The sequence below is a fragment of the Ursus americanus genome, chromosome 34 (genome assembly GCF_024610735.1).
Source record: "Ursus americanus isolate L20-20 chromosome 34, mUrsAme1.1.p, whole genome shotgun sequence".
Classification (NCBI taxonomy): domain Eukaryota; kingdom Metazoa; phylum Chordata; class Mammalia; order Carnivora; family Ursidae; genus Ursus; species Ursus americanus.
The window spans coordinates 254,881-267,530 of record NC_142160.1 but is presented as its reverse complement, the minus strand read 5'-3'; the positions used below and the strand labels follow the sequence as shown (position 1 = coordinate 267,530).

Below are 12,650 nucleotides of genomic sequence, written 5' to 3'. Positions count from 1 at the left end.
AAATAGGAGTTTTAAAACAACTTAACTCCCTAGTTCCTTTTGAGAAATCTTGTTAGCTCATCTGTGTGAGGAAGGGTTAAGAAACATTGGCTTCCAGAGCTGGTTCTTCCTGTCCACCACTGGCAGCACAGTTTGGGTCAGGGTGCTGGCCTCAAGACAGCAGAGCCACAGCTGCCTGTGAGCATGCGGGTTCTGTCGTCGTAACGGAAGTTCTTGAGTGGGTATCTAACCATACAAACACGTCACAGACGTGTTTCACTAAACGTCTGTATCCTGTCACTGTTACTCCAGCCTGAGGTCATGAGCCCTCTGTTCACTTCCTGAACACACACGAACGAGACCGGCCTTGTGCCTGGTGCCTCTCAGCCCACCGATGTGGTTTCTGAGGTGTGGGGACTTTCGGGCGTGGTTGGGGCTCCTGTTTTTATTACAGACTTCCTCTGGGATGCTTCGGGGTCGGGCTGTGCTGTGGCAGCACCGCGCAGTATCCAACCCGCCGAGTTCAGAAAGTAACGTGGAGCTGCTCTTTTCCTCTGAGGTCAGTTAGTGATGTCCTCTGTCCTCATGCAGGCACCCTATACACCTTTTCTCACCGAATTGATGTACCAGAATCTAAAGCTGCTGATCGACCCTGTTTCTGTCCAGGACAAGGACACACACAGTATCCACTACCTCATGCTGCCCCATGTTCGGTAAGAATCAGGTAACACGGAAGCCTCGCCTAGGCCCGGGAAGGCTCACATGGCGGCTGCTCCTCAGGCTGTGGAGGGGCTGCCCCTTCCTCACTCCATGCACCTGTCATTTGGGATGGTCTCCCCTTCATGGAGTCCCTCTTACCCCCATGTCTGTTGTCAGGGAGGAGCTGATTGACAAGAACACGGAGAGTGCAGTGTCTCGGATGCAGTCTGTGATCGAACTTGGGCGAGTGATTCGAGACCGCAAAACCATTCCGATAAAGGTTTGATGCTTCGTTTGTATTTTACACGTGCAGGCCCAAATAATTACACCTTTGGAGCATTTTCTTAAAAGACAGTGCTTCCAGCAATGGCATAATTTTTTTCTTTTCTGAAGTAAGGGGTGAAAGATTTAATGTTGGCTGAGCCTGATCAGTCTGGAGCTTGAGATTCGGATAAAACAAACATTTTACTTTCCTGCAGTTTCAGGGGCTGGCTGCTTGGTAAACTTCCCCTTCCCTTTCCTCCTAGTATCCTTTGAAAGAAATTGTGGTTATCCATCAGGATCCAGAAGCTCTTCATGAGATCAAGTCTTTGGAGAAGTATATTATTGAGGTAAGAGTGCTGGCTTGACTGTTTGGGTCCAAGTAGACTACTTTGAGAAGATGGTTAGGACTAGTACCGTTCAGTGAGGTTTACTTTGAGCGTATCATGAATCCTTCTCTGTCCATATGTCAGCACATCCAAATACTTAGCCGTCCACGGAATCTTAACACTTTGCTTAGAGTCAGTGTGCATTTTTGCCTTTTTACAATGTCATTGTAATTCTTTAAAAGTAATTCCAAGATTGGTGGATTTCTTCACCTTGATTGGATCACGCACTACCTTCATCCACTTACCTTCTCCAAATACTCTTTGATAATTAACCAAAAAACGGTTCCTTCAAATCAGGTGACAAGTGGGCATGCCTTGGTCGTGAGCAGCTCAGCCTCCAGCATCGGGGGCTGGGTGTGGACATGCACGTACACGTGCGCACGCCTTTGGCTTTGTGCTAGAGAGGACCATGTTCATAGTCTTCAACTTGCGTTTTTTTCACATGACAGTGTTTTAAGATTTTATTTATTTAGAGGGTGGGGGAGGGGCAGAGGGGAAGAGAAGAGAGATTCTCTCAAGCAGACTCTCTGCTGAGTGTGGAGCCTGACATGGGGCTGGATCCCACAACCCCGAGATCATGACCTGAGCCTAAACCAGGAGTCAGACGCTTAACCAGCTGAGCCACCCAGGTGCCTCCTCTTTAAGTCTAGAATCTTCTTTAGTTGAGTTTTGCTCAGCTGTCTTGAATGATCTGGACAAGAGGATTTTTAAGTTATTTATAGAATTGTACAGTCATTAAAAATTTATAACATTTCGATCACCCCAAAAAGAAACCCAATATCCATTAGCATTCACACGTCATTTTTGCCCTCAAGATCCCGCCGCATCCTGGCAACCACGCATGTAAGCTTTCTGTCCCTGGGTGTGGCTGCTCTGGACGTTTCCTGTAAATGGAACCCAACAGCAGGTGGTCTTTTGAGGAGGACTTCCTTCACTTGGCGCAAAGGGTTCATGGTATAGCCTGTGTCCGTGCCTCAGTCCTTTATTTTGTAAGTAGTAGTCTGTTGTGTGGATAGATCACATCTTGTTTATCCTTTCACAGCTGATGGACATTAGGGTGGCTCCACTTCCTGGCTGTTGTGACCAATGTTGTTTGAATGTTTGTGTGCAAGTTTTTATGGTCACATGGTTTTATCTCCCTCTTCCTGTTCATCGTCGCTACCAACTACAGGAATTAAACGTCCGAAAGGTCACGCTGTCTACGGATAAAAACAAGTATGGCATTCGCCTAAGGGCAGAGCCTGATCACATGGTCCTGGGGAAGCGTCTGAAGGGAGCCTTCAGGGCGGTGATGATGTCCATCAAACAGCTGAGCAGTGAGGAGCTGGAGCGCTTCCAGGAGAGCGGTGGGTGTCTGCCCTGGCCCGCACGGTCCATGGCCCCTCGCACCGCCTCACACCCGGGCTCCTGCCTGACCAGCACTGTCACTGAAGTGCATAACAAATAACTCTGATAATGTAGAAGAAGGAGAGACTACAAATGATCCCTGAGCCGTCACCTGTGCCTTGACTGCAGACCAAGTGCCTGCTCTATGCCAGGGCCGGGCCCTGTGAAAATCCTGGTACAGACAGTCCCAGAGGCACACGCTCACAACTGGAGGTCACACCGTAGTTACAGATGTCATGTTTTTCACACTTACATTTTTATTTTTCATGTTTATTGTACTTTTTTATTTTGCATTTTTACTTTACATGTGGCATTAGTCTGTGAGGTGCTGTTTCTAGACCGTTGTAACGGTTTTCCTTAGTGGGGATGTCTCGTGTTCTTAACCACCTCTGTTGTTGGCTCTTCAGATTGTTTCCATTCTTCCATCCTGCCAGTAGCATTGCAGTGAGCATGTTCACGTGTAAATGTTCTGTGCAGTCGATTCCTTTGGGCTAGATTTCTAGGTAGAGTGACTGAACCAGATGGGTGGTTAGCAGTGAACTCTGCACATGCTAACAGGAGCCTAGAAACTACCCTAGTGAGGGAGAATGCAGAGCCCCTGGTATCAGGTTCGTTGTTACTGGATGGAGAAAAATCATGATGGTGTTTGGAGGTGTCCGAATGAAGACTGGAATACATTCGACAGAAAGGATCAAAGTAGATTTTGAGAAAGGGACTTAGCAGTGAGGTTTGGAGCTGCTTTGAGGGAGAACTGGATCAGAACTTACGATGATTTCTCTAAGACATCAAGAATTCACAGTTTGGTGTCTTATTTGGGCAAGACTGGATTTGGACTAATTGAGCAAATACTTGTTAAAGCCCTTGTGTTCGGCTGGCCCTGTGAACCCTGAAACGAGTGAGACAGACTTTGTCCTTACCCTCATGGTGCTGTTGGACACTGAAGATTTGTGGAAACAATCGTAGTTTTGATAAGTGCTCTGATGGAAACGTCTAGGACAATAGGAGGAGGTTAGGAAGGGGGACTTAGCCTCTCTCTCCTCCGCTTTGGGGGACTTTCCAGGTGCCCGGGAATTCTCAGCTCTGTCACAAGTAGAATCCCCTGGGGTCTTAGTATGGCTGCTTGATTCTGTACAGCCACGCTGGGGCACAAGGTGTTTGGTTGTTAGGGTTCCCTCTGACGTTGAAAATCACAAGCACAGAGGTGTCACGAGGAGAGATGGAAGGACTCAGAGTCCTCACATTTTTAGATAAAACGTAAGAAGCCTAGCAACTAAAAGTTGAGTCATTGCTAATGTGATTTGTCCGGCTTCACAAATCTAAGCTGTTTGAACAGATGGCCAAAATATTGAAAAATCATTGAAATAATCCTTATTTGAAATTGAAGACCTACAGCTTCTAAACTACTTTCTGAGTGGATTTCTGCACTAACAGAAAGCAGTACAGTTTTCTTTTCTTTTCTTTTTAAGATTTTATTTATTCATTTGACAGAGACAGCAAGAGAGGGAACACAAGCAGGGGGAGTGGGAGAGGGAGAAGCAGGCTTCCTGCTGAGCAGGGAGCCCGATGCGGGGCTGGATCCCAGGACCCTGGGATCATGACCTGAGACGCTTAACAGCTGAGCCACCCAGGCGCCCCAGCAAAACTGTTTTCAGAACAGAGTGACGTAGTCAAAGTGACAGCCCATTGGTCAGACACCAGGAAGATCATTGTGGGTGACCGCAGCAGGCTTCCCTGAAAATGGGCATTGCCATCCCCCCGCTGCCCCGTTCATGCATGCTGCCTGCTGTGGGAGGATGGCGCCCAGAACTTGACCTGTTGACTTCATCGTCACCCCACCCTGCTCAGCAGATAGTGGAGCTGGGGTCCTGCAGCCAGTGAGTGGTGGACCTGGGTCCGCCGGGACTCTGCAGCCTGCTCTCTTCAGTACGTCACACAGCTCTGTGTTTATGGTGGGGATGCGTCACCTCCTGGCACATGCCTTTGGACCTGGGGACTTACCTACATGGGTCGATGTTGGCAGTGATTAACTGTCCTCAAGGCAGCATGGGGAAGTGTAAAGGAATGAGTCAGGAGGACATGACCTCTCAAGTCTCTGCAGCTTGATGCTGTGAAGTTATTAAAAATCGGCATAGTGTGCGGTAGCTGGGCGGTGTGGGGAGGAGGCTGCAGGGGGGCTGGCTCACAGTGGCAGTTGCTTCTCCAACAGGGACCATTGCTGTAGAAGGCCATGAGCTGCATGCAGAGGACATCCGCCTCCTGTACACCTTTGATCAGACAACAGGAGGGACGACGCAGTATGAAGCACACGCGGATGCCCAGGTATTTTTCTCTTCCCTAGAATGTGTCTTTACCAAAAGGTGTAACGTAAGAGGAAAAAGTATTTGCCTACGTCCGTCTTTCTTGAGTGTTGACAGCTGGTCTCAGGGTACAATAAACCAGGTATTCATTTTAGATTGGCTTTATTAAATTACTCCATTGTATGCTCTTAACATGTGCATTTCTTTAGCACATATGTACATGTTTTGTGACGTGTGTGCAGTTTTCCTAAGTGTTGGGTCCTACAAAATGAACACGATGTAACTGCGTCCTTCAAGGAATGAGCCAGTCATAGAGACAGGACAGTAAGCCAGTTCTTACTCTTTTGTCTGACAAGTTATCTGGTAGAAATGCGCACAGAGGCGCGGAGGCTGGCTGGGGAGGGATGTCCTGGAGGACGATGTGCAGCAGTTTCAGATTCTGGGCTCAGCGCTTTTTGTCCTGATGGATCAGAGCTTCTCTCCTTGCTCTTGACCAGACTTCTCTGGGCAGACAGGTCATAAGATCTCCAGGGTAGGCGCGCCTGGGTGGCTCAGTCGTTAAGCGTCTGCCTTCAGCTCAGGGCGTGATCCCGGCGTTCTGGGTTCGAGCCCCACGTCAGGCTCCTCCGCTGTGAGCCTGCTTCTTCCTCTCCCGTTCCCCCTGCTTGTGTTCCCTCTCTCGCTGGCTGTCTCTATCTCTGTCAAATAAATAAATAAAATCTTTAAAAAAAAAAAAAGATCTCCAGGGTGGGAGTCCCTCTGTGCGTAACCACATGCAGGGGCGGGGCGGGGAGAGTAACATGTGAGAAAGGCCAGCCTCCTCAAACTCCTCAAGCCTTCCACAGTGGCTTGAATTAGATGTGGGCCAAGCTCCGTGTGGGCAGATGGCAAGAGGAGCCACCAGCGAAGACACTAGGAAAGGAGGGTGGGAGAGTACGTAAACACGCTGATGGTGGCCGGCCTGAGGAAGTCACCCAAGGAAGTGTGTCCTGTCTTCTGAGACTGCTGACACGGTTCGTGTACTGTGGGCTGGGGTGGCCCTGCCCTGCCTCACCACCCATCTCCAGTTCTGCCGTCATGAAGTAGAGCAGGTCGTTGACCTTCTGATAAAGTTTCCTCAGAAACATCCATGCTGGGACGCCTGGGTGGCTCATTCGGTGAAGCATCTGCCTTCAGCTCAGGTCATGATCCCGGGGTCATGGGATCGAGCTGAGCAGGGAGCCTGCTTCTCTCTCTGCCTCTGCTGCTGGCCCTGCTTGTGCTCTCCCTCTCTCTCTCAAAGAAATAAAATCTTTATTAAAAAGGGGGGGGGAGGGAGGGAAGGAACGAACGACCGAACATCCATGCAGCTGGTGCTTGATTTACAAGTGGATCCGCCTCTGTCGGCGGTGACACCAGTCTTCACTGCGTCTGTGCCAGCGGTGACACTGCATTTCTACATTGTCATCGACAGCCTTCACGACAGATGGCATAGAAAGTAGATGAGGTCAGCGTGAAGATGACAGGTTAAATCATATCAGACGTGCTGTGGTTCCCTGAGAAACCGTGTCTTGAATCACAGTGACAGACCAAAGGCCGGAAAGGCTCCTGGCTGAAGAAAACAACAGGGGCCGCCCTGGGGCCCTCACAGGCTCACTGGCTGTGTCAAGGGCCATGTGGCCCCATCCCCACTTCCCGCAAGGGCAGCGACTGCTTGTCACACAGATGGAGGGCAGCTACACGGGAGACTCACCGCTCCTGCACCTCCTGTGAGCGGCACCCGCGGAAGAGAAGGTGCTGGACTTGTCCCGTGGGAGGAATAGCTCCTTACACAGAAGCACCCGAGCCATAACAAAACTAGTTAATTTTATCTCCTTTGCTCTGTTAGAGGAGTGAATAGCGCTACATGACAGACTTCTCAGAATTGTGCTGCGTTTGAGAGAACCGTTCCTCCTCGCTGGGTTGTCATGCTCCGCACTGTTTGTTCCTACAGGTTTTGGTTCTCTTAGATGTCACCCCTGACCAGTCGATGGTGGATGAAGGAGTGGCTCGGGAGGTCATCAACCGCATCCAGAAACTTCGCAAAAAGGTCAGTTTGTCACATTAAGAACAAGCTAACTGGGACTTTTGTTTGTTTTTTGCTTTTGTTTGGTTCTTTGGTTGTTGGGTAGGACAGGAGAGGCAGGTAATACAAACCATTGTGATTGAGTAATGATAATTAGTCACTCATTTATGGTCTGTTCATATTGTGCTCTGCAGGAAAAGTAGGTCCCTTCCACTCCCTACTCATTCACCCCAAGCTGGACGTGGCTCTTTGTTTCTCTGACCAGGAGCTTTCAGCCAGCCCGTGCCCCTTGTCCACCTCTTTCAGTTCCCCAGGGTTTCCACAGAAACATCTGGATAGACAGCCCTCCTTACTGGCACAGGTCATCAGAGAAGACAGTGGGTGTCTGAGGAAGGGTTCCTAGCTCAGGGAGACATTGTTGGATCTGGACAGAGGGGTGGTTCTTCCTCACTGGGGAGCTGGGAGCCAGGGCAGGGGCACAAGCTTATTCCCTGCCCCACCAGGTGAGGGAGCGAGGAGCTCCCACCCCTCAGCCCTGAGGAGAGACTCCCTCAGCCTGACCGGAGGGGGGTGTTCCCACCAGTCCTCCTCGGGCCAGGTGTCTGAGACCTGTAGTTCTGGGTCTCAGGAGTCCACTACAGTGGGTTAATGGGATGCTTGTGAGCTCTACCTCAGTTCAGAGTTTTGTGGGTGGGTTTTTGCTCAGTCTCTCCTTTGTTTCAAGAGGAGGATTGGGCAGGAGCCTGAATGCTCCCATAGTGATTCAGCACAGGCCTGTCAGCCCTGTTCAACACCACCATACATTTTGATTAACAAATGTGCTTCTCTTTTAAATTTTCTGTATGTGTTTCAGTGCAATCTGGTTCCAACTGATGAAATAACAGTTTATTATAAAGCAACGTCTGAAGGGAAGTATCTGAATAATGTTATCGAAAGCCACACGGAGTTCATATTTGCCACCATAAAGGCTCCCTTGAAACCGTATCCGGTTCCAGTGTCAGATAAAGTCCTTATTCAAGAAGAAACACAGGTGAGTTCTGGGTTTGTTGAACTGTGAAGAGATGTAAGGTTAGATTTTACGTTGTTTGTGGAGTGCCCTCTTGTTATTCTGCCCCCAGTAGCGACAGGCGTTATCCTCAATCCTGAAGTACTGTTTGGGTTCGGGGAGGGGTGTCCGGAGAGGAGAGGGAGGGAAGGTGGAGCTGTTCTCACAGCAGTTCTCCTGGGGAAAGTAGCCAGGAGGTGATGAGGGTTGCCAGGAGTCCTGGGGCTATATGGCCTGCTTTTCCTAAAACTAGAGAATATTGTGGACTGTGGGACTGACTGTTGAAAGCAAACAACAGTTGAAGAACAGTTAACTTTTATGGTAGTAGGTTTTACGTGAAATTACAGTTTCATTTCCTGTTGGCACATTCTGGATGCTACTATGAAAATTTGATACCAAGACATGGAAGATATTGGTCATAATTCAGAAATAGGTCATTTATAATAGGGGAAGGAGTTCCTTTCTGTATCAGTCACTGACTCCGCTGTGTATTCTTCTCATTCCTCCTTTCTGTAGAAGGGGACAGATGGGACAGACAGGCTGGGGCTGGATGTCACTGTTTGTCTTTTCAGTGCGGCAAGTTACAAGACGGTTTTATTCTCTGTTCTGCACATTTTTAAAAGAACAAGGTGAAAAGAGAAATGTGAAGAGAAAAGTCATAGCTTTTGACTGTCTCAGTGATGAGACCGAACATGCCCTCAGAACCGTTCAGAGCTCTCGGTGTGGGAAGTAGCGGCTGTGTTGGTTGGCGACACTGTGGTCAGTGCCGCAGTTACTCAGTCACACACTCTCATGTGCTCAGTTAAAGGGCTCTGACCTGGAAATTACCATCACCAGAGGATCATCCCTGCCTGGTCCTGCTTGTGCGTATGTCAACCTCAACATTTGTACAAATGGCAGTGAGCAAGGTAAGGGTGTATGAATCCCGTGGCTCATACTTGACTTTTTAGTTAAACTTACAAATGTCTTTAAGGCTATTATACGAGAATTAGTAAAATCGTATAACTTACTTTCTAATTGCCATCAGAATGAATCCACAAAAGTAAATGATTAGACTTGCACTTCCAGGAAGATGGAGTAGACATACTTTCCCTATTCTTTCCACAAAGTACAACCAAACACCCTGGGTGTGATACATGAAAACAAAGGGGTAGGGAGGAGGGCTGGTTTTTCTTTTTGCCTCATAGATCCCAGACTTGGAAGCCGGCAACCTGGAAATGCCTAGTGCAGACAAAAACACTCCAACAAAATCCTGCTCTCTTTAGACAGAACCAGGAGGGGTGCAGCCTGGCAAGACAGAAAACTTGTAGACAGTATCTGTCCTACTCCAGACAAACACGACAGAAGAAACCGGCCCCACTGGCACTCCCACCAGCAAAGACCAAGTGGAGAGCCTAGACCTTTTTCGGGCTCCTACTACCTCACGGTGTCAGAGAAGCCCACATAGTGAGCTGGGACTTCATCCTACCTCGACGGATCAGGTCTTGATCTCAGGATTGTAAGTTCAAGCCCCACATTTGGTTCCCTGGCATGAAGCGTACTTTTAAAATTACGTGACAGAACATAAAACAGCCATAATAAAAATGTTCCACAGAGCAAATGAAAGAAATGAAAATAGGAAGCCTCCGCTAAGAAGTGGGTATCAAGAATCAAATGAAAATTTTAAAACTGATAAATACAAGAGTAGAATACAAAACCCAGTGGATTGGCACAGTGACAGAATAGAAGGGACAGGAAAGAGTCTGAACTGGAAGACAGAACAACAGAAATTACCCATTCTGAACAAAAGACAGTTTTTTAAAAAATCTGAAAAAAATGAACAGTCTTAAGGATTTATGGGGATATTAACAGAAATTTAATATTCTGTCACTGAATTCTGGGAAAATGAGAAGGAACAACAGGATTGAAAAAGTCCTCAGAGAAATAATGGCTGAAAACTTCCTAAATTTGGCAGTACACATACACCTACAGATTCAAGAAGCTGAGAGAACCCAATAAACCCAAAATATTTCGCATCGAGACATGGCATAGTCAGACTTCCAAAAGCTGAAGACAAAACATCCTGAAAGCAGCGAGAGATATGCTCCCCTAACTTACAGGGGACAACAATTGGAACGGTATTGGATTTCTCATCAGAAACCTTGGAGGCCAGAAGGCAGACTGCTAGAAGAGGACTATTGTCGACCCAAAATTCTGTATCAGGCAAAATTCTTTCATGGTGAAGGGAAATCAAGACATCCCCAGATGAAGGGAGACTAGAAGAGTCCGTTGCTAGCGTGCCTTCTCCTAAAAAAATAGGTAGAGGAATTTCTTAAAACAGAAAGAAAATGACAAAAGAAGAAATGTAGGGACATCAGGACAGAAGAAATAGCAATAGAAAGAGTCAAAATACAGGTAAATTCAATGGTCTTTTCTCCTTAAATTTTCTAAATTATTTGATGGTTGTTACAAAAACTATAACATCTCAGTGTATATGCAAGAAATATTTAAGAAAATTAATAGTAGGAAAGAGCAAAGTGACGGAAGGGAGGTCAGGTTTCTGCTTCCCTCAAACTGGGCAAATGCCAATACCGGTAGGCCAGTTGTTAGTGCACGTGAGCTCCCACCTGGTGCAGCCACTAAAACAGCCTGTTCCTGGAGATTCACACAAAAACAGTACAGAAATAAAAAATGGAGTCTAAAGTATGTTCACATAACCCACAGGAAGCCTAGAGAAGGAAAACAGACAAGAGGAAAGCAGAAAATATGACGGAAAGCTTAATCTTACCATAAGTAATTACACTAAATGGGGGAGGGGTCTGGCTGGCCCAGTCGGGGCAGCACATGACTCTTGATCTCTGGGTCGTGAGTTCAAGTTCCACCTTGGGCATAAAAAACAGTAATAGGGGCGCCTGGGTGTCTCATTCGGTTAAGCGTCTGCCTTCAGCTTAGGTCATGATCCCGGGGTCCTGGAAGCAGCCCCACCTTGGGCTCCCTGCTCAGCAGGGATCCTGCTTCTCCCTCTTCCCCTGCTCCCCACTTGTGTGCACGCTTTCTCTCAAATAAATGAACAAAATCTTTTTAAAAATTTAAAAAAACCAAGAATGTTTATGTTCATTTCAGTAAAGTAGCCTTCGTAGTGAAGACAGTCACCAGTGACAGTAAATAATGCTACAGATGTCAGTCCACAGGGAGAGCGTAACGGTCCCACATGTGGGTGCTGCTAACAGAGCTGCAGACCACAAAAGAGAGAGCTGACGGCCTTAAAGGAGAAAGGAAATTCAGTCTCAGTTTGAAAATTGAATATATACCTCTTTCAGCAATTGATAGAAGAGCTAGACAGAAAACCAGAATCAAATCGACATGAATGGAACAGCTTGCCCAGCAGCAGCAGAGCACGTCTGTTCAAGCTCCCACGGGACACTCACCAAGCTGGAGTGTAGGCTGGGCCATAAAACTCATCAGCACATTTAGGGATTGAAGTCATCTAGAGTATGGTGTCTGGCCAGTTACTGATTTCTGCTTTGTGAAAGGTCCGGGGAAAAGGATGAAAGTATGAGCTACCAGGCAGGAGGTGGTCCTTGCAGACATCCCCCCCCCCCCGCCCCGGTGTGTCCAGAATGCACGAAGAACTCTTCCCCACTCACAGTTTAAAAAGATCCGGTTAGTGGGGAAAAGACATGAGCAGACATTGACCAGGGGGAACATACAGGTGGTGTGTTCTCCTGGATTTTTCTTTCAAATTTAACTTTTTTTCCTTCAGTTTTACTTACATTCGTGGTTCTTTAGGTGGAGTGTTGCTTCTGGAAAATCCAAAAGGAGATAACAGGTTGGACCTTTTAAAGCTGAAGAATGTTATTACTAGTATCTTTGGTGTGAAAAATACCGAGCTGGCTGTGCTTCATGGTGCCACAGGTATGTAGAATGTCAGCAGCTGTCCTCTGACACGAGGTAGATCGTTTGGTATGCTCCACAGCCGTGCCTTCCTCCCGAGTCTGGGTTGGCCCGGCCCTCGGCAGCCCTGCCGCAGTGTCTCTGTGCCCCTGCTGGGATGGTGACAGCATCTGGCACTCTGAACCTGCCCTCACCCCTGCCCGGATGGACAGCATCTCTGTGCCCCCCAGAAGGTGGAGCTCCCATCCTGTGCACTCCCTGTTGGCCATGGGCCGGGGTCCAGGCCTCAGGGACTCCCTGCTGCACTTTGACTTTAGTAAGCATGGTGCCTGTGTCTTGGTAGACCCAGATCCTCGGTAAGACGAGCCTAAAGTAAGAGAGACGTGTTGAGGTCCTTCCCCTGCATACTGCCAGATGTGACCTGTGGAGACAGGGTGGTCGTGGGTGTGATTAGATAAGGGGGGTGTTCCCAGAAGCACACAGGGATACAGCCATGTGATGGCAAAGGCAGAGCTGGAGTTGGGGAAGTGCAGGCCGACCGCTGGGAGGCTCCAGGAGCTGGGAAGAGGACAGGGAGGGCCGCCCTGCAGGCTTCAAGGGGGCAGGGCCTGTGGGACACCGTGATTCTGATGTCTCACCTCCAGGACCCGAGCCCCGAGTTGTGAGTCTTAACAGCA

General features: G+C 48.2%; 1 protein-coding gene across 3 annotated transcripts in view; it reads left to right on the top strand.

The window, feature by feature from the left end:
• Window positions 1-12,650, top strand: part of IARS1 (isoleucyl-tRNA synthetase 1) — a 64,242-nt gene that overhangs the window by 44,418 nt on the left and 7,174 nt on the right. For 2 of the 3 annotated variants that reach the window (XM_045772368.2, XM_045772367.2), the window contains 9 exons: window positions 571-692; window positions 856-958; window positions 1,206-1,289; window positions 2,500-2,674; window positions 4,921-5,033; window positions 6,984-7,079; window positions 7,909-8,085; window positions 8,903-9,008; window positions 11,869-11,994. In XM_045772368.2, the coding sequence (XP_045628324.2) occupies window positions 571-692; window positions 856-958; window positions 1,206-1,289; window positions 2,500-2,674; window positions 4,921-5,033; window positions 6,984-7,079; window positions 7,909-8,085; window positions 8,903-9,008; window positions 11,869-11,994 (1,102 nt within the window). The other variant, XM_087858840.1, reaches the window with a different exon arrangement.